Source organism: Bactrocera tryoni, chromosome 4 (assembly GCF_016617805.1).
Source record: "Bactrocera tryoni isolate S06 chromosome 4, CSIRO_BtryS06_freeze2, whole genome shotgun sequence".
Taxonomy (NCBI): domain Eukaryota; kingdom Metazoa; phylum Arthropoda; class Insecta; order Diptera; family Tephritidae; genus Bactrocera; species Bactrocera tryoni.
In genome coordinates, this window is record NC_052502.1 from 62,192,835 (window position 1) to 62,213,902 (window position 21,068).

Sequence of the window (21,068 nt, forward strand, 5' to 3'; positions counted from 1 at the left end):
TTTCCATACCAAGCATCACAAATTCTCTAAAAATGTTATTAATGTAAATGTAGAACGACATCCTTTCACGACCAACGCTTTGAGAAATTATTATTTTTTTCTAATTGGTTAACTAAATAAATCACTGAGTTCATTTTGAGAAAATAACTTCTGTTCAGATGTTTCGCCCTCTTATTCACATCCATATGTAGTTTATACCGATATGTGAGTATTTGGTGACATCAATGTTTCTGAGTAGTCCATGCAAGTAAAACAGGACTTTTTCTAAACTGTAATTCTAGATATATTCACGTAAAATCTAAAAACATTCCGAGTAATTTTTTGCATATTTTGGATAAGGAGCTTGAAAGTAAGCATGATGTAACCTTTGCATGAGCGAAAAAGTTGCGCAGAACCCTATCTATGAGTGGAAACAAGCCTATATTTATCAAAATATTAGTTCAGATCTGCAATTATCTTAAAAACAAGAGCACAATCAATATTTTCAAGAATAAGGTGGTAACTGATCTGGACTTTTGTTTTTTATAGAGCTGTGTTATCTTCTTCTCTTCTTAATTGGCGTAGACACCGCTTACGCGATTATAGCCGAGTTAACAACAGCGCGCCAGTCGTTTCTTCTTTTCGCTACGTGGCGCCATTTGGATATTCCAAGCGAAGCCAGGTCCTTCTGCACTTGGTCCTTCCAACGGAGTGGAGGTCTTCCTCTTCCTCTGCTTCCCCCGGCGGGTACTGCGTCGAATACTTTCAGAGCTGGAGTGTTTTCGTCCATCCGGACAACATGACCCAACCAGCGTAGCCGCTGTCTTTTAATTCGCTGAACTATTTCGATGTCGTCGTATATCTCGTACAGCTCATCGTTCCATCGAATGCGGTATTCGCCGTGGCTAACGCGCAAAGGACCATAAATCTTTCGCAGAACTTTTCTCTCGAAAACTCGCAACGTCGACTCATCAGTTGTTGACATCGTCCAAGACTCTACACCATATAGTAGGACGGGAGTTATGAGTGACTTATAGAGTTTGGTTTATGGTTGTCGAGAGAGGGACCTTGGTTTATTAATAAATTGATCGTCAATAGAGAAGGTAGTAACAACAACAACATACAGTCATGCCAAAATTATTAGGGACATATTGTGATATGTCAAACAAATCGGATAGTCAAAGAAAACTAATATCTTTATTTCTGAGTAAGTTTTTTACTTTGAAAATACATATGTAGCTAATGTATTTACTATCAAACAATAAAGGAATTGGGTCGGATAATATTCACAAAGAAAAAAGCTATAAGTCGTTATAAGCTTTTACTTATTTTGTACTTGTCGATCCAACAGGGTTTGTATTTTCGGTTGGCCAAATAAAATCTGGGTCAATTCCGCTAATGTATCAACTGTTCTAGAATTCTAAGCATTATAAGTTGTAAGTGTATCTTTTTACTAATAACAGTGACGTGCAACTGACAAACAAATGAAACGTCACCACTGACATAATAAATGTGAGCGTATTAGCGAACCCACCAGAAGAATCATTCTTGTAGGGTAATCTCAAGTCGCACCGCTTTTATTAAATGCTCACACATAGACAACCTTGTTGTTGTTGTTTCTGTGGCTGTTGCAATTTGGCGGCTTTGTTCTCTACGCTGCTGCTTTGCTGGCGCCGACAATGTACTGAGTCCACTATGTGTGTCATCGGCATTTTTCACACACCATCTCTTCAGCCAGCGCGCACCATACAACTGAGTGAAATGAACTCAACCGCAGCGTAATATTTTTGTTATTGTTTTTGTAAAATAAGGGGCAATAGCAAGCAGCAACAACAGGACAGTCAGACAGCAAAGACAGCGCGTTAAAAGAAACCCAAAACCAAATAAAATATTCTCTACTTTACACACAAACAAATGTGTGTTTGTATATATGAACGTGTGTTTGCTGGGCCAGCCAAAGAGTCGAAGAAAAGCAAAACATTTGCCTTTTGGAAGCAACAACCACTAGAAGAGCATCAGGAGCACGTCCACATGTGTGCTTCTAAGAGAGAGAGAGCGAGGCGCATAGGGCGGATGAGTTACAAATATTATAAACTCGTCAGCGGTTCGTGACGCAGAGAGGTTTCAAAACGGCACAGGGCAGCCAACCAGTGGCAGTGGCGATGCCGTTTCGGTGGTGTGGCCTCGCTCATTCACCACAAGCATTAAGTTTAGCTCCATAAAAGAAAAAATTAAGTAAATGAAAAAAATAAATGTTATTCAACTAAGAAAGTGTAAAGGTGGCAGCAGAAATACTTTTCAACAAACACACTTTGTGTAAGCGGCAAATTACATGCAACAACAACAATTGAGCGCATCTGCTTTCCACTAGCATTTGGAGAACAAAAAATTGTAAAAGTATGGCAAAAGAGGCAAATAAAATCTGAAATTAAATGCATACGCATACAGCTGTGTTGTTGTTTCGGCAGTTGTTGCAACATGTGCTGTTGTGGCGGATGCTTTGTAGCTGGTTTGCCAACCGAGTGTAATGGACAGCAGGCAGCTAGCGAATTAGCCGCAAGAAGCGGAGGGAAATACCTGCAGACATACAAACATACATACATGTGTACATATTTGATAACTGTAAATGAGATAGTGGTGGTTGCCATGGTCAATCTGTAGGGATTTTTCGTAAATTTAATTACATACATACTTTTGTAGTATTTGAAGACAATAATTAAAACTTGTTGCTAAGTGACTTTAAATACTATAATTAGTATGCTACATTACTAATAATATTTGATTATAGAAATTGAAAGGGCTTTGTTAGTATGTTAAGGCGAGACCATCGAGGAGCACACTTTATTCCATTGTGCGAAATATGACCAAGAAAGGCAAATATTGAAAAATGCAATCGGGATAGACCTAACCCTAAAAAAGTGCATCAAATGGTGGAATCACTAAATAAATGGAAAACGGTGTGCGAAATAGCAGCCAAACTTATGAAACACCAAAGAGCTGGAGAGTAATAACGTAGAAGAGGGCTTATGAATTCTCAAGTATGTCTCAGGTAGCAGCTTTGTAATATTATAATTAAATTATTATTTTCAAAAATATATAAGGATTTTTAAGACGTGAATAACCGATGAGTCGACGTTACGAGTTTTCGAGAGAAAAGTTCTGCGAAAGATTTATGGTCCTTTGCGCATTGGCCACGGCGAATATCGCATTCGATGGAACGATGAGCTGTACGAGATATACGACGACATTGACATAGTTCAGCGAATTAAAAGACAGCGGCTACGCTGGTTGGGTCATGTTGTCCGGATGGACGAAAACACTCCAGCTCTGAAAGTATTCGATGCAGTATCCGCCGGGGGAAGCAGAGGAAGAGGAAGACCTCTACTCCATTGGAAGGACCAAGTGGAGAAGGACCTGGCTACGCTTGGAATATCCAATTGGCGGCACGTAGCGAAAAGAAGAAACGACTGGCGCGCTGTTGTTAACTCGGCTATAATAGCGTAAGCGGTGTCTACGCCTATTAAGAAGAAGAAAGAAAGAAAAACAAGAAAAAACGACATCATTGGCTGCTCCGATAATATTATAGTACATGTACCTCTCACAGCATATAATGATATAAAAAGATTTTTCCTTTGAGTTTGATCGATCAATTTGTATGGCAACTAAGTACATATGTATACATACATATGTTGTCCGAAGTGAAAAATTTCTTCGAAGGCTATACATACTACATTTTGTGAAGAGCCTTAATCAAGTAAAAAAGTTCCTCACATGGACTTGAGTGATATCGGTCAGTTTGTATAGCTGTTATAGGCTATGCTTGTTCGATATCGACGGTTCCGGAAAATGAGCAAAAACATCGTGGCAAACTTAATATGTATATCCTGCTCACAAACAAATTTTTGAAAGTTTCAATATTTTCGCCTTAATTTTATGACACTTATTTTTTGAACGGAATTCGGTCATATGGTCACCCACAAAATGATCCCGCAGGGGTAAGACCCTGCAAAAGCAGTCAAATCGTATAACATGAAATAAATTATGAAATTATGTTCAAACACGTAGATTTTGCTCATATTTATCCGTTCAGCCAGAATTGTGCTTAAATAATTGAATATTATTCCGGCGTAAGACCTTGCAAGCAAATTTTTCGGAATAACATACTTGTTATGTTGTAATTATGCGTTTTGCCTGGGTTATAGAAAGTTTAAGAAATGTTATCAACAAGTTTAGGTTCGTTCAGGGTTTATATGCAAACATATGTAAGTATGTATGTAAATAAATAACGAAATGCGTTAGCTGATTAGATCTGTTTGCTTTCAATTGTGAGATTTTTGTGACTTTCGTGTACTGAATAGCTAATTCGTCTCAACTCACAAAAATTGTCTCTAATTTAAAATCTCAAATCTCAAATCTATCAAAGTAAATAGTTCCGATATAAAATTATTTCTAGTTTTGCCGACTACAATGGCGATGCCACCAATGTGTGAAATGTTAAATTTAAAGTTTTCCGACTTATGTACATTTTTTTGGACAAAATACAAGAAAATTTCGTTGTCGCTACGTTGCAGTCATCTACATATGTGAGATATACATACATGTATACATTAGGGTGATTCAAAAAAAAATAATTTTTTTTTCGTTTGGTACTCGGAAAAATAGGTTCCTAGACACCTCTAAGGAAGCCTCTCCAAGCATGAGTTCTTAATTGTAACGGGAAGGTCCCCCTACATACAGTTTTCTATTTTTACTTATTATCAGATAGAAAAATTTATATCTCGCTTCCAACTACTTGAAAAAATATCTTGTTCCTTAGATTTTGTAGGAAATTGAATGCTCTACAAAAAAGGTCTCCACGACTTTTTCGCAAACCCAACCGTTTAAAAGATATTAACGGCTGAAGTTTGGTTATTTTTGGGAAAATTTTTTATTTCTTACGAATTTTATAACTCAATGAAAAAAATCATTATGAATGATGAAACTCATAGGTTTTGGAGAGGATTTTTTAGAGGTGCCTAGGAACCTATTTTTCAGAGTACCAAACGAAAAAAAAAAAAAAAAATTTCATCACCCTGGTATACATACATATGTATGTATATATTAACATCATTGACATTTCCAAAAAACGCTTAGATTAAATCATACCCAACATTAAAATTAAAAATCGAAAATTTAATATTTAATTCAAGTTGTTGTCTAATATAATATTTTTAAAAATCATTTAAGGATTTAACATAACTCATATAAGAATATTATTTGCATACGGTACACTTGTATACCGAATTTTCCTGTCCCATTTTTTATTTAAATTTGTTCTTTATTTTAACTATTTGATCTTATGTTTTTTAATGGTTTTAGTTTTCACACACATGGCAAGATGTGAATCGGATTGTTTGCGGGTGTGTGTATGTTAAAAATTTTAAACAACTGGCCTAAACTGTATATGTATATATAATATTGTGACTAGAACGAAACACAATAATTAATTGTGGCATGTCACGTTATATACATACATACATATGTACATATGTACATACATACATATATGTACTTACATACATTTTTGCCATTTGCGCAGGTAGTCATTGACGGCACGTCAATGCCCTTACACGTGACAATACAAATTTAATTCATCTTAAGCGGCGATGATTAAACAAAATTGTTTATCAAATTTACTCACAGTATTTTTATTCGCTAATCACTCATACACCAAAAACAACAGTTGAAATTCACTAAATGTTAGTGTACTCAAATTTGCATCCATATACAACACACAAAAACAACAAAAAAAGATTAACTTTAAGTGTATTGAGCATAACAACACTTTGTATCGTTTAGGAAGCGTTACATACATGTGTGCGCTGCCACTGCCGAGAGTGTTGCTCTCTTCAATGGCACTACCTTTGCCTACCTGAACGGCTATGGCGGAGACCAAACAACTGTTAGTAGCGTCTTCTGAACGTAAGTATGACGCCTTCGGGGGTAGTGACGCACAGCTGGCTGATCGCTGCCTCCAACAGCTGACTGCCCCGAGTTGCGCATCTGTTCGTTTGTTGAGAGTGCGAGCACAAGTTCGATTTTGGCTTGCTTGTTTGAAATGCCTAACTGTAAATATGTACGTATTTATGTATATCTATGTAATAGTATTTCAAAAGTCGTTTGTGTTAACCTATCGCACTTTAATTGAGAACCTACAGCGTCTGCTGAGAGCGCTCTCATATGCAATAATATGCTGCACATTTGCTAAATTAAAATTTTAACAGATTTTCTGTATGCCGCTGTGTGTTTTTAGAAGCCCTCAATGCCTAACAGCGTGTTTACTTCAGCTCGTTTACCTCTCCATAAATATGCTCATACATATGTATGTATATGTATGTACACATGTATGTATGTATGTAAGTGATTCTATATTTTGTGAATATGTGAATGGCTATTTTACACGAGTTGCTTTATTATTTAGTTGCTGTATTGTTATTATTGTCGCGCTGTTATAGAAGTCCATAAAATCGGACATACATACATACATACATATGTACATATGTACATGTGTGTATACATGTTTAGTTGTGCATACATATTTTATTTAGATACTTAATAAGGTTAAGTGGAAATTACAATGCATGTACACAAGCTGCTTGACTCGCGCTGCCGTGCATTAGTTTCTGTTTTTGCTCATTTACTTTCAGCTTTCTGCAATTGGCGTTTCGTTTGGCATAAAATTATTGCGTTCATTCATTCAACTGTGCAATATTTACTTTAGTATACTTTACTTGCGATTTATTTGTGATGTTTTGATACATACTTATTTGCTTTTGGCCACCATAAATATACTTATGTACATATGTATGTACATACAGTAAAATATATTTTTACACGGTTTGTTTTTACACGATTTTGAAATAACACGGTTCGTCAAAAAAAATTTTTGGTTTAACACGAATTCCTAAAAAAAATTAAATTTTTTGCATTATTTTCTGAAGTGTTGGATATCATCCAAAAGACAACTCTACTTCACAGCTTTTTTACTTTAAGGGAAATGCCCTATACTATATAATATGTAGCCCTATTCTGAGAAAACCTCACAACTGGTTTGCATATTGTATATTGCATATTATTTAAACATAAATATCTTTTTGCACATAAATAATACATACATAAATACTTACAAATAAAATCTTGTCCAAATTATTTAAATATATGTATGTATATTTATTTTTATTCATTCTCAGAAGGAAGTAAAATGTACAAAACCCGTAAGTTACAAACATATGTACTTGTTGTAATATTTATAATAGATAACGCCTTTGGAAGATTTCCTCCATTCTATTTGAATAAAATAATTGTAAATTTCTTTAAAAATATTGAAATTAACAAAACAAACACAACCGATTTTGCATTGTGAGCTTTACTTTCAGACATCACAAATTTGTGAGGTAATTGTGAGCATTTGTGCTTTTGAAATCACCTCAGCTTGCGGAAAACCTCAAAACTCTCAAAAACCTTACACTAGTGTGGGTGGTGATTTTCGTGAGGGCATATCAGTTTTCTGGTGACGCAATATATAATTTCAATAAACTTCTTAAAGCTAAAGTTTTAGTTAGTTATTTTTTACAAATTGGTGAAATTTTCAAAATTTTCGGAATTGTTGATAACTTTTCAAAAGGTAACATTATGTTAGATTGTTATCTTAGAAAATTGCAATAAGCAATTTTATTTTATTTCGTTTTTACAGTGCCCTTATTAATGCAATGTCTGAATAACAGCACACTCTGAAGAGACAAACAATGTCAGTAGAAACGAAAATAAAAATCCTAGACTGTCTAAGACGTGGCGAAGGTTCAACATCTGTTCGCAGAGTTTTTGGATTAAACGAAGCAACAATAAGAACAATTAAAATAATGAGAGTTCAATTCGACAATCAGTAATTTCTGGGTCAGCATTTAGTTCAAAAACATCTTCTTATAGTCGAAATTCTATGTACTTTGGGGAAAACTGAAAAATATATATATGGTGTTATGGATTGAAGATTTACAGGAGAAACAAGAAAAAACGTTAACTTTGGTTGCACCCTTCACAGGTGCATTTCTGTTAGTAACTATGTGTTCAGTTTGTATGGCAGCTATATGCTATAGTAATGTATATGTAATGAACAATTTTTTTAGAGGTTATATTGTTACCTTAAGCAGTAATCCATGCCGAATTTCGTGACGATACCACGTCAAACGCGAAAGTTTTCCATACAAGCCCTTGATTCCGATCGTTCAGTTCGTATGGCAGCTATATGCTATAGTAATCCGATCTGAACAATTTCTGCGGAGATTACATTGTTGCCTTAGAGAATAATCTATAGCAAATTTCGTTAATATATCTTGTCAAATGTGAAAGTTGTCCATACAAGAACTTGATTCCGTTCATTCAGTTTGTATGGCAGCTACATATGTATATGTTATAGTGGTCCGATATCGGCAGTTTCAACAAATGAGCAGCTTCTTGAAGAGAAATTGACGTTTGCCAAATTTCAAAACGATATCTTAAAAACTGAGGGACTAGTTCGTATATGTATATACAGACAGGTGGACAGGCAGACAGACAGACGGACATGGCTAAATCGACTCAGCTAGACATACTGATCATTTATATATATGTATACTTTATAGGGTCTCCACCGCTTCCTTCTGGGTGTTACAAACTTCGTGACAAACTTAATATACCCTGTTAAGGGTATAAAAATCCTAAAGATGGGAAGATTATTAAAGAAAAAAAGATTATAAAGAAAAGATTATTACAATATACAACCGACTTCAGGAGTTAGAACCATCCGTATCCCATCAGGGAACTAATAAAATTGCTTTCAGTGCAAGTCATGGAAGGCTTACAGGTTTTCTAAAATCACACGTTTTTCACAATGTAAAAATTCAAGGAGAATTGGCATTAGCTGGCGAAAATGCTGCAAAAAAATATCGGGATGAATTATCAAAAATAATTCAAGAGGGCAGATATACTCCAGATCAAATATTTAATGCCGACGATACGGCAAATGCTAAAAAGAACATTCATAGCAAAATATCAAAAGACAGCTGGTGGCTTTAAAGCAGTCAAAGATCGGGTGACTCTCTTGCCTTGCAGTAACGCATCTGACGAAAAAATGTTGAAGCCTTAAAAGGTAAGGACATTAAAGAACTTTCAGTTCATTTTATGGCGAATAAAACGGCATGCATGACGGCTAATCTGTTCATAGATTGGTTTAATAACTGTTTTGTTCCTGAAGTCCAGAAATATATGGCACAAAAAGGTTTAGAATTTAAAGTACTTTTGAATGTTGATAATGCACCTAGCCACCCAGTGCTGGTACATTCGAATATTCAGTTGCTGTTTTTGCCACCTAATACCACTTCTCTGATTCAGCCATTCGATCAGGGTATTATAGCAGAAGTTAAAATGTAATACAACAAGCAAACGTTAAGATATATTTTAGATTCAGAAGGTCCTATTGATGATGACGACTTAATTGAAATTATGACAATCAATGAGAATAAAGATGTCGATATCGACGAGGACGAGGTTTTAACGGCTAATTTAATTCATGAGGGCTTGAAATTCGCTACAAGTTTGAAACAACATTTTCTTGCTCATGACATGGAGTGTGTATTACAATTTCAACGTAAACTTAAATCTTGTATTGTTGGGTATCAAGAATTATCTAAACAACCGAAGAAACCAAAAAAACAACTTCTTTTAACAGACTTTATAACAAAAAAACTATAAAGGCAGCTAATAATGAAGATAATTCTACATTAGAACAAAATTCAACAGTTCTGTTAGACATAGTATCTTCTGAGGACAGTGTTATTTTTAACCCAGTCCATAATAAACGTACACGATTGTTATCCACTAACTCTTGTTTCCTATTTTTTTTTCATTTTTTTTGGTACTTAAACTTTAAACTAAATTTATTCTCTTGTAATAAATCTGAATTGCTTTATTTTATTATTACTTAATGGAGTTTAATATCCTTTTTTTGTACGGTTTTTTAAGAAAATATTTGAATTTTTTTCATTTTAGACGACTTTTTAAGGTTGTGGAAGAGATCTCCAAATGTATTTATGAAGGGTGTATTTTTTAAACGATTTTGATTTGCACAGTTTTCTTAGGAACGTACCCAGTGGCGCACAGTGAGACAGCCCAATAGTAACCGCGGCAAAAAATGGCTTTTGACGTGTCGTCCAATTTGGATGAAATTTTCACAGTATATTAACAGATATATGAGTAACAATTCCCTTAAATTTCAGCCTCATAACTTCATTACTTTTTGGTTTGAGCAATTCAAAGTTGAGGTATGCCAACGCACTTGAAATATGTTAGTTCAATATGTAATAATCAAAAGCTTATTAAAATAAAAATACATAATAAATGTAACTTTAAAGTATTTTTTTAATTAATTTTGTTATTGTAGAATGAATAAATGAAAAAATAAATTTAAAAAAAAACACAATTTTTTTTTCTTAACAGAATTGTGGTGCAAAAATTGAACATTTTGCATTTTCAATGGCCTAGGAAATATAGAGCAGCCCCTCGCCCTAGGTGCAGACTTATACCAAATGAAAGTTTGAAATCTCAGCTTTAATTTAAAGTAGAGGACATATAGCAAAAGTTTGCAAAAGCACATTAAACATACAAAAAACTACAAAAAGTACGTAACGCGCACATTCTGTCGCTATACGTATGTTAGCATGCAATAGCATGTTTACAACTTTTTACTTTTATTTTTTTTAATTGTTTACTATTCACTTATTGTGCATGAGAATAGTAATAAATTACATTTGTTTTTTGGTAGTTATTCAGAATTATGCTTTAAAGATCATTTATGTTTTAATAAAAATATTCTTGTTTACATAAATTTTATTTACGTTATTAATTTGATAGATAATTTTGTTGAAGGTCATTGACTTTGGGTTAGATAGTTGCATAATTTTTAATTTAAATTGATATTGCAAGATATTGTTCTTATCTAAGTTGTGTTATGATCACTTTCTAATGTGGTTAGTTTAATTGTTATATTGTAATGCCGCTTGCCGCCTGGCAGGAAAATAGAAAATAGTCTCTTGCATTATAATTATTTTTGTTGTCCAAAGCTCATAAGCAGCCTAATATAGTGAGCATAATTTTGGTTTTGGTTGTTGTTGGTTTTTGGGCATTTTTTCCATCCGCTAAACCAAACCAGTTTTTTTTTTGCTCAAACATATGTACATTTGTACACACATAAATTGGCTGGTACTACATGCCCATCACTGTGCATAAAGTTCTCATTCACGTCAGCAAAATGGTATCTGAGGCTATATTGCCAATAGGTTTGTTAGCAATTTTTATTTTTGAAAGTATTTTTTTAAACTTTATTTAATATTAACTTTTTTTTTGCTACAGGAATGTTATCCGAAGAAGCGCAAAAAGCAATGAATAAGGAGTATAGAAACTGTAGGCTATTCCATTCTCGTAAAAATTCACGTAGTTCTACGAATGAAGATGTAATGCACTATTTGCAAATATCATCAGATCCTTATATTAATTCATTTAGAATGAGAAACAAATTGAAAAAATTAGAATACCATGATGATGTTAAAAAATTATTGATTGAATGAAAAAAAATTTATTTGTTTAAGTAAAAAAAAAATTATTGTTTTTTTTTATTGCATTTCAATGGGAGGTGGGCGTATTAGGGGGCGTGTTATTGTAATATAGAATTTGAAGGTTGTATTTAATATATTTTAGAAAATATGGCACTTTTTATGTTGAGGTAGTATGGGTGATGGGGTTAAAAGTGGGCCAAAGTTCAATTTTTATTTCAAATAATATTTGTAACTATATAACATTCAAGTTTACCAAAACTGAAAGTTATACCTAAAGTATTACGGACAATACGGCATTTTACAAATTTCGACTGTATGGCAGGTGGGCGTAAAAGTGGGCGAATTTTCTTAATTTTTTTTTTTTTAAACTGGAATTGTCTCAAAAATAACCTGTGCAAAATTTCAGAGCTTCTTGTATTTAATGCCGGCGTTGTCTCACTGTGTGGCGTAGATAGGGGCTGTTTTTTAATATCCAGAAAAATATTTCCACAAATTTTTTTACAAAATCTATATATGTATGTATGTAAATAAAAATGAATAACGCCTGGACCAATTTGGCCAATTCTTTTTCTTAATTGTTTGTTGAAATTCAAGGATGGTTTTTACGACAAGAAAAATTCGAATAGTTTCCGGAAAACCCCTAAAAACAGTCCTTTTCTTTTCCCCATACAAACGTTACAATAAAAATGAATGTTTGTTTGTTAGTAACACTAAGAGAACGGTTGAACCAATCTTAATGAAATTTTTAAAGGTTGTTTGTTGTGGATCGGGAAAGGTTTAGAAACAAAATACCTTATACTTTTCATGAGGAGAAGTCGGAAAATTGGACAATTTCAAAAAGTAACATTTTCCATACACATTTTTTTCAATTTTTGTTTGTTTTGTTTTTCAATATTTAGATTTGTAAATTATTTGAATCGTTCAATTGCAGTCGCTTGCTTTTTTATCCGAAGGAAAAATTATTGAAAATTATTCAGTGAAAACTTTATGTATGTTTCAGACGATGTGATCAATTACAGATTGAAATTTGTTACGAAGCCACGAAGAGGTGGCGCTAATATTGGTCGGCGTTCTTTTTGCCATCAACGTATGGCAGCCCAGAGAAAGGCAAGAAGTACTCCCAAAATGCGATGACATACGTGCGTAATTATGGATCGCGGTCAATCAGCTAGCGATAGCAAAAAAGAGGTTTGCCGCACGCACACATTCTTCTTTGTATGCGGATGGTGATTACACCAGATCAAATTGATGAATTCATTTCAGCGTAAATTCCTGATTCAGAGATAGATCCAGAATTATACGAAGTGGTGAAAACCAATATGATTCATGGACCTTGCGAACCTTACAATCCCACTTTGGTTTGTATGTTTGACAATAAATGCACGAAACACTACTCATGTGCTTTTCTTTCGGAAACGGAAATGGGAAATGATGGATATTCACTGTATCGGCGTCGCTCACCAGACGACAATGGCAGAACATTTAGCATTTAGAGGCGTGAATATCGACGTTAACAACACATCGAAGTTGACAACACATGGGTCGTACCATATTCGCCCCTTTTGTTTAATTCACATTCAAAACTCATGTCATTGTTGAATATTGCAGATTGGTGTAATCGATCAAATACGTTTGCAAGTATGTCACCAAAGAAAGCAACGTGGCGGTTATTGGCCTTGAACGATATAAGATCAGCAGTATCAAATGGGTCGATATGTGAACTGCAATAAAGCGCTTTGTAGGATATTTACTTTTGCAATTCATGAAAGCCTTTCCGACTGTTTTGCGTCTCGCGGTTCCTTTGGAACTTCATTTAAGTCATCGCGTATTGTGAATGGTACAGTGTGTGCAACATTTTGAGAAGCATGCCAGCAGTAGCATTTGCTGGAACATGATAATCACTGGAAACAGACGAAGGACAATGCGATAGTACTTCGCATGCCACTGAAGTTCGCATACTTTTCGCGAAGATCATTTCCACACATCAGCCTTCAAATTCGCGTTAAGTATGGATACGAAAAAATGACAATGCCGACGACATTTTACATTGTATTCGCTTAGAATTGGAAATGGGCAAACTTCGGTTGACTTTTCCAGTGGTTTGATATCAATTTCACATCCCTTTTGTCAATTCACTTCAACGGAAGATGAACTCATCACGAATGTTTATCCGCACATTGGCAAAATTATCGTAACTGCAATTGCTTGAGTGCACGCGCAATTTTAGTTGCCAAAAATACCGATGTTAATGACTTAAACTGGAAGATTCAAAGTCAAATTTCGGGAGGTTTGCGCTCATATAAATCGATCGATCGTCTTGACAAGAAAGACGAAGCCGTAAATTATCCAGTGGAATTTCCAAATTCTTTGGAGAGCCTTGGTATGCCCCAGCATCATTTGCGTCTCAAAGTTGGATCTGTCATTATAATGTTTCACAATCTTCATGCGCCGAAACTGTGTAATGGAACCCGACTGATTATGACGCAGTTATCGAATACAAGGGACAGCCATTTCATTTCAAACGTATTCAATTTCCAGGGAAAATTTGCCAGATATATGTGGCGTGTTGACGAGTTGAAAACCCATCTTCTTTGTATATTTACGCACCAGAACAGAAATCAAAAAAGTTATGTTTATTAAGCTGCGCTACATAAAAAAAATGTAGAAAAATCGTAAATAAATCATTTTCGACAGAATATAATTTCAACTTTTTTTCATTTCAAAACACATAATTTCACGCAGGGCAACGGCTGCGGGGTCAGCTAGTTTATTATAAAAGATAAAGAATTGTAAACTCACAATGTAATAATCTGAATAACAATGAAAAATATTAATTTTTACTCGAATACTCTTCAGTCTTTGAATTTGTCTTATATCTTTTGGCTTATAGATATCTTTCTTAAAAATAGTGATAGAACTTATAGATGCAAAAATTGTGTACAAGATATATGGCGAAAATGTGTTTTTTCTATGTCTTTTAATAAGATGTCTTGTAAATTTACTATCAATTTCCTCAAAAACATTGTATTGTGAGAATTTTGGAACTTCAGAATTTGCGTGACTTCTAGTTCCTAAATTTTATATACTTAATATCGAAGATATTTTGTAAAAATTCACTTTTGTTCGAACCACCTCATGAAACTTGTAGGTAGGTAGATAAAGGGGGGCGGCAGAACATCCTTGAACCCGGGCGCCCGAAGTTGTAGCTACGCCCCTGAACGTACCTACCGTACTGTACATACTTATGTACATTACATTGTTGTAAAAAGAAGCTACATACAAGGAACTCAACAGAGGTGGGTTGGAGTATCACATAGATACATATATTCTCCTATCTATTTACACCCAACTCTTTTTTTACACGGACTTGAAGTTACACGGTTGAAAACAAATTTTTTTTTTGTAAAAAACTTTTAATCTAGTACGGTTTCAAAATCACTGTCTTGTAATTATCTTTGTTTTTACCACACTTAGCACCATTGCTGAAATGAACATACCTAGTAGTAACTGGGAAATCAATTTATTCGACAACTCTTATCTACATATTTTGTTCGCATGATATTTACATTGCCGAAATGAATATCTCCAGCGATGATACCGACTTTAGTCCAGCTCGTCGCAAGAAATTGTGCTTGTTATCAATTAGCGACGAATAATTATGTAGTTATGTAAATATTTTTTCCTTATTTTTATTCTAATTTTTCTGTTCTCAATTCTGTATTAACAGATTTCTTTTGTTTTTGCCTAATCTACCAATTTTTCACCTGTATGAATTATGTATTTTAAGTTTTAATGCTCAATAAAGTGCCATATGAAGATACAATTTGTAGGCATATCTGAAATTTTATAGCTTTCAACATGTTTACACTGTTTTTCGAAGTAAATATAGTTCTTTATTTCATTTTACACGTTTTTCAGATGACATGGAACGTATCCTCCATTTTACTAAAGGAAACGTCTGTTTTTTACACGGTTTTGTTTACACAGATTTGACAAGTTTGATATAGATATCTCCTAAACCAATACAACTACAATAACCAAATTCGCTCAGTTCAAATACTACAAGAAGCGTAAAAATGGATGAAACCGGTAGATAACCCTGCTCCCTCTCCATATAACGGTACTGTTAAAAACTATTAAAAGCGCAATAAATCAATAACTAAACACGGCAGAGAGACTTCATTTTATCCACAAGATGGTGTTACAGAGCTTTATGGGAGTGAAAATAGGACAATGGTCGTGGCACCGCCTACGTTTTGGTGAAATCCCATATCTCGGGATCGGAAATACCGGTTTTGACAAAATTTAGTATGTAGCATTATATTCACATTCGTACATCACATTCGTCACATATCGGGCAACTACCACGCCTACTACCCATACAGCAAAATTTTAAATTCTTTCACTTTCCAACGAAAACTGTTCAATCCTTAGGTACCGAATATTTTCCTTAGCATATACCTAATTTAAAGATTTTTGAAGTTCCGGGTGAATTTATACCGCATATATCGGCCAATCTGGGTTATCTTAATAAAATTAATAGAGCGTGTGTTTCTTATAGCTGTGTAACTTTGTGCCTAAAATAGATAAATTTGAGCGAAAACTTGATCTAGCCCCAATATAACTAACATCAGGTCTTTCGAACATCCGGCTGACTCCATGTGATTGGTAATTACATGTGAAGTGCGTTAATAAATCTCAGAGAACATTCTTTTAGTATGTACATGGTAATAGTTAATAGATGAAATCGGTCTGCACTACCCCAACTCCCATATACTACATACAGCGAGTTCAAAAAGTGTTTACGTATAGTAAAAAATAGTGCATGGCAGCTGATCTTAAGAAAAATTAACATTCAAATTAAATTTTGTTTTACGAAAAGTAAAGTATATTTAGTCAAAAACTTTTTAACATAAACAAGCACCTCATTTAATAATCTCTTGTGGCTATAGTAGATGTAAAGTAATACAATGCATGTGAACATTATTTGAGCTTAGAGGTAAAGTGGCGATTGAAGTCCAATAACTAATAACTTGTGGGACTGCCTTTAGCTTTTATAGAAATAGGGAAATTTAACAACAATAAAAACATCTTTCGCAAACGCAAGAGAACAGAAAACGACTCATCCCCATTGTGAAAACGCTCATTTTTTGCGGAAAGCAGAACATCCCACTTCGTGGGCATAGAGATGACGAAGATATTCGAAAAAATAAAACGCCCGTGCAAAACGAACGGAATTTCAGGGCTTTGCTGAGATTCAGAATCGATTCAGGTGACACAACTCTGGAGCATCACCTTGGGAGCACATCTTCAAGAGCGACCTATACCAGTAAAACGATTCAGAATCAACTAATTGAATGCTGCAGGGCAGAGATAATGGACAAAATTTTGCAACGAGTGGCCGTGCTGAGTTTTACACGATTGTTTTCGATGAATCTCCAGATCTGTCGGGAAAAGCTCAGGTAATACTTTCATCCTGCCAATTATTAAGTAGAAGTAGAATTTCCGTAAAAATATAATAATTGATGCCTATTGTCTGAACTATCGGATAGTGGTTGTTCCCAAGAAAATAAACAGAAATTTACAGAAGAATAATGTTTCTCGTTACAGATTAGCGTTGTACTCAGACACGTCGATTTTTCTTCTGGCGAAGCATGCATACCAGATGACTTTGTATCTTTTTTGGACGCATTCGGTCAACTCGCGGAGGGCACAGAATCAGAAGAAAGCGAGGATGAAGATGGATTAATGGCTTACAGGACTGCTGGAAAAAATGACCGAACCGATGAAGAATTGTCTCTAAGTGGATCTGCCATCGGGGGCATTGTTCTTGGAGACATGAAGAAAATGAATCCCCGAATGGAGAAATACGCTTGGATAGGGACTGAATATTTGTGCGGTCATGCTGTCAGATATCGGAGCAGTCAACGAAATTCGGAAAAAAGCAAAAAATGATGCTCAACAACAGTATTTCAAAGTCAGTAAGAGTAAGAGAAAGTACGATTAATCGAAAACGTTGCCAAAACGTGTGACTGTATTAGCAAAGATACTTGGTGAAAAAATTGTCCAGTTGTGTGAAACAAGATGGGTAGAGAGGCACGATGCTGTGCTTCAATTTGTTGCGAAGTTACCGTTGATCATCGAAGCTCTGTCAAAAATCAGTGAGTGAAAGAACAGAGAAACAGCAGGCAAAGCAACAATTCTCATATCGGCTTTGTGCAAGTTCGAATTTATCGTCGGGCTCTTCTGTCTCAGCGACATTCTATCGTTCACCCATTCGCTCAGCGTAGTTCTTCAAAAGGAAGCAATTGATTTGGCGGTCATCGTTTTGCGTTGTGAAACACGCAATGTAAAAGGATTTTTCTGTTTGAATTTTTAATAAAATGAGCCACTATGTAATGCATGCATATGATTGACTTTTCGATTATAACCACTTTGTTTACCTAAAAATTGGAATTGATAATTTTTGTTTCATAATTTGAACTGTATTTCTCTCACAATAATAAGTTTGAAACCCAAATCGAAGAATAAATTAAATTTCGTCCCCCAAGAATCGTCTCTGGATCCGCCACTGATTATACAGAAATATAGAATCGTAATTTTCGACATGAGGAAAGCCGAACCTCAAAGAAAGCTGTAGCACCAAAATATGATGATGATGCGATATCAGTCGTAAAAGCTCATACTTTGTTGACAGTACCATACAATTTAAAATCCGAGATTTTCGCCTCGAATTCTGTGGTTTCTCAGACATTGGCAGTGCAACTTTCTACTAGGCACAGATTTCGTACGGAAACTTTTCTTCCAGTCAGATGAATTGCTTAACGCACTTGAAAACAATTTCCGCTTATGAGTTGATTTACCGGTTTATTTTATTGATGAAATACCCATGAAATCAGATTATATCGACTTTCACAGGAATAAAGAATTTCATTGATATCGCATACAGTTTTTGTTTTATTAAAAAAAAACCTTTGTATCGCTTTATTGAAAAACCCGCTCTTAAAGTTGAGCACACTGACTCACTGATTTGCGGTAGTAAATTTCAATAATTTTGATAATAAGTATATCTTACCATGATGAAATGGCAAGCCTTACTAAAGAGAAATGTCGAAAGAGCGGGGAAAAATATGGCGTGGTTTGCTGTCCCTATTGTTGTCCTTTTGTAGCGTAGCTATTGAAAAACCCGTTATATATACTTATATATTTGCATATTAGACACAAAAAATAGACAATAAAATTCAAATTTCAGAACAATTGTGTACATATATGTATGTACATACATATTCATTTGAAATCGAGCTCTATTGCAGTCCTGAAAAGTATTTCAAAATGCTGAATTGCATAGTAGCGTACTGTTACGAACAACAACACAAAACATGCCACCCGAGCAAGAGCTGCGCGGCCTCTTCATCTTTCCTTGTCGTCCTCTCGCCTACAAAAACCGGTTTGGGTGACAAAAGAGTACGTGTGTGAACTAGCATTTACAAGAGGATACCAAAAACACAAAGTACTCTGTTAAAAGTAGGCCAACATTATGTACTAGGACAGGACCACGCTACGTTGTAACCAACATTAGCGACCAAAGTGATCCAAACATACTACTTGAGCAAAAAATAGTAAGACTTTGTTCATAATATTAAAATTCTTGATTTATTCCACAAAATTTATGTCGTCACCCTCAAAGTAATCCTCCTTGGCACCAATACACTTGAGCCAACGTTGTTATGGTCATTTTCCGAGAATAGCCTTCAATGCGCGTAGCGATTAACGTTTAAAGTATTCAATTGACTCAGAGCGGTTTATCTGGAGCGGTCGTTTGAGTTTGCTGAATGAAATGACGCATAATACACAAATAGTACTCCTTGCTGACAGTTTGGCCGGTCGGAAAGAATTCGGAGTGTACCACACCTCGATAATCGAAGAAAACAGTAAACAACCTTGATTTTAGACTAGCTTTGAGTGTTTTTTCGGCTTCGGCACATTTTTGTCACTATATTTGGCCTGGTCGTAGGCATAGATTCAAGACTCATCGCCAGTAATAACATATTTCTTGACATCCTGATTCAAGTGACGCTGCTTTCGAAAAAATAAAGAGAATTTGGTTTGTTTGGTGTTTTGACAATTCTTAGACTCAAATGATTTTTCAGAGTGGTTTTTGATCCTTCCGAAATTCCAACGATGCCAGTAAGATCTCTGACTGTTAATCGCCTATCCTCAACCACCATTTCCTTTATTTTATTGACGTGTTGATCACAGATGAAATAATATGGAACTCTTTTCTTACTCTTTCGCTTTGCAGCTGGCAACAAAACACAATCAGGGTCCCGTAAATCAGCAGTTAGTGAAAAGGGCGGGATACCAGAAGAATAGCGCTAAAACGAACTGCCAAAATCAGCGCGTTGTTTAAATTCTGTAGAATAAGTTGTCAGCAGCGGCATCATTGGCAAATGTTATAAAAATGTGAGTTTTTACGGCTCTCTCTCTCTCGAATCAAAGAGTTTCATATCATTTTATCTTTTGTATGGATCATCAGTTGATGTTGATGGTCGTCGTGAACGTGGTTCGTTGTCAACGCGTTCTCTACCCTCTTTCAATAATTTGTCCCTATCACAGATCCGACACAGAACACTTGGAATCCATCAAGCACCAAACCTTAAATGGATTTCTACTAAAAGCATAGCTTCATCGAAACCTCAAAATGGTTTGAAAGAGAAGGTGAAACGTGATAGCAGATGCAAAAGGTCTACGAATAGTGCATCAAAAATGGCACAGTAAGTGCTAGTTGAGCCCGAAAGACAACAGGGCTGCACTCCTACCTACCTACCTAGACCACGTTTTTTACTAGTGAAAGGTAACTGAATAAAACAATTGTTTCTATTGTCATTGATTTTGCTTTATTATACAATCCTTTGTAAAAGTTAAACGTACGTTTCATAAAGTAATTAATCTCTTCTAAGGGCATAATTGAAATCGAAACAAGGAAGGAAAGTCTAAGTTCGGGTGCAATCGAACTTTTTATACTCTTGCTAGAATCAAAGCCAGAGAAATACTTTAAGGTGTAAAACGAAGGAGGATCGAAATCCAAGCAATTTTATATATACATATAGTATAACTCAAACACTAACAGACACATAAGGTTTATTAGAAAACCGTAAATAGTTATATGTAGTATATGGGAGTTAGGGTAGTATCGGGTCGATATTATCTTATCGTTTTTTCCCTATACCATATATTATTAACATGCCACATATTAAAAAACAATCATAGGAGTAAAGTCAACCGGTTGTTCGAATATCCTGATATTAGTTATATCAAAGCCAATGAAATATCTTAAGGTGCAAAACGTCAATCAGATGATCGGAATAACTCTTACACTGAAAGACATCTTCGGCATAAGGTTTGTTAGAAAAACTAAAATTAATATACATATGCAATATATGGATGTTGGAGTAGTACCGACCC

The 21,068-nt window shown here is 34.9% G+C and overlaps 1 protein-coding gene and 1 long non-coding RNA gene across 2 annotated transcripts; both read left to right on the forward strand.

The window, feature by feature from the left end:
- Positions 1-2,143: 2,143 nt before the first annotated feature.
- On the forward strand, positions 2,144-15,774 carry LOC120776040. Its single transcript, XR_005705378.1, has 2 exons — positions 2,144-2,295; positions 15,522-15,774. It is a non-coding gene; the product is annotated as an uncharacterized LOC120776040 (long non-coding RNA).
- A 300-nt stretch (positions 15,775-16,074) lies between these two features.
- LOC120776041 lies at positions 16,075-17,580 on the forward strand. Its single transcript, XM_040106486.1, has 2 exons — positions 16,075-17,065; positions 17,214-17,580. The coding sequence occupies exons 1-2, from the start codon at positions 16,961-16,963 to the stop codon at positions 17,556-17,558; spliced, it is 450 nt and encodes a 149-aa protein (XP_039962420.1). The 5' UTR covers positions 16,075-16,960; the 3' UTR covers positions 17,559-17,580.
- Positions 17,581-21,068: the final 3,488 nt, after the last annotated feature.

Bases quoted from the DNA above. Each gene is read 5' to 3' on its own strand.
- LOC120776041 (XM_040106486.1), top strand. From the start codon at position 16,961: ATGCTGCAGGGCAGAGATAATGGACAAAATTTTGCAACGAGTGGCCGT. The intron at 17,066-17,213 runs GTAATACTTTCA...TTCTCGTTACAG, and splicing joins ATCTGTCGGGAAAAGCTCAG to ATTAGCGTTGTACTCAGACA.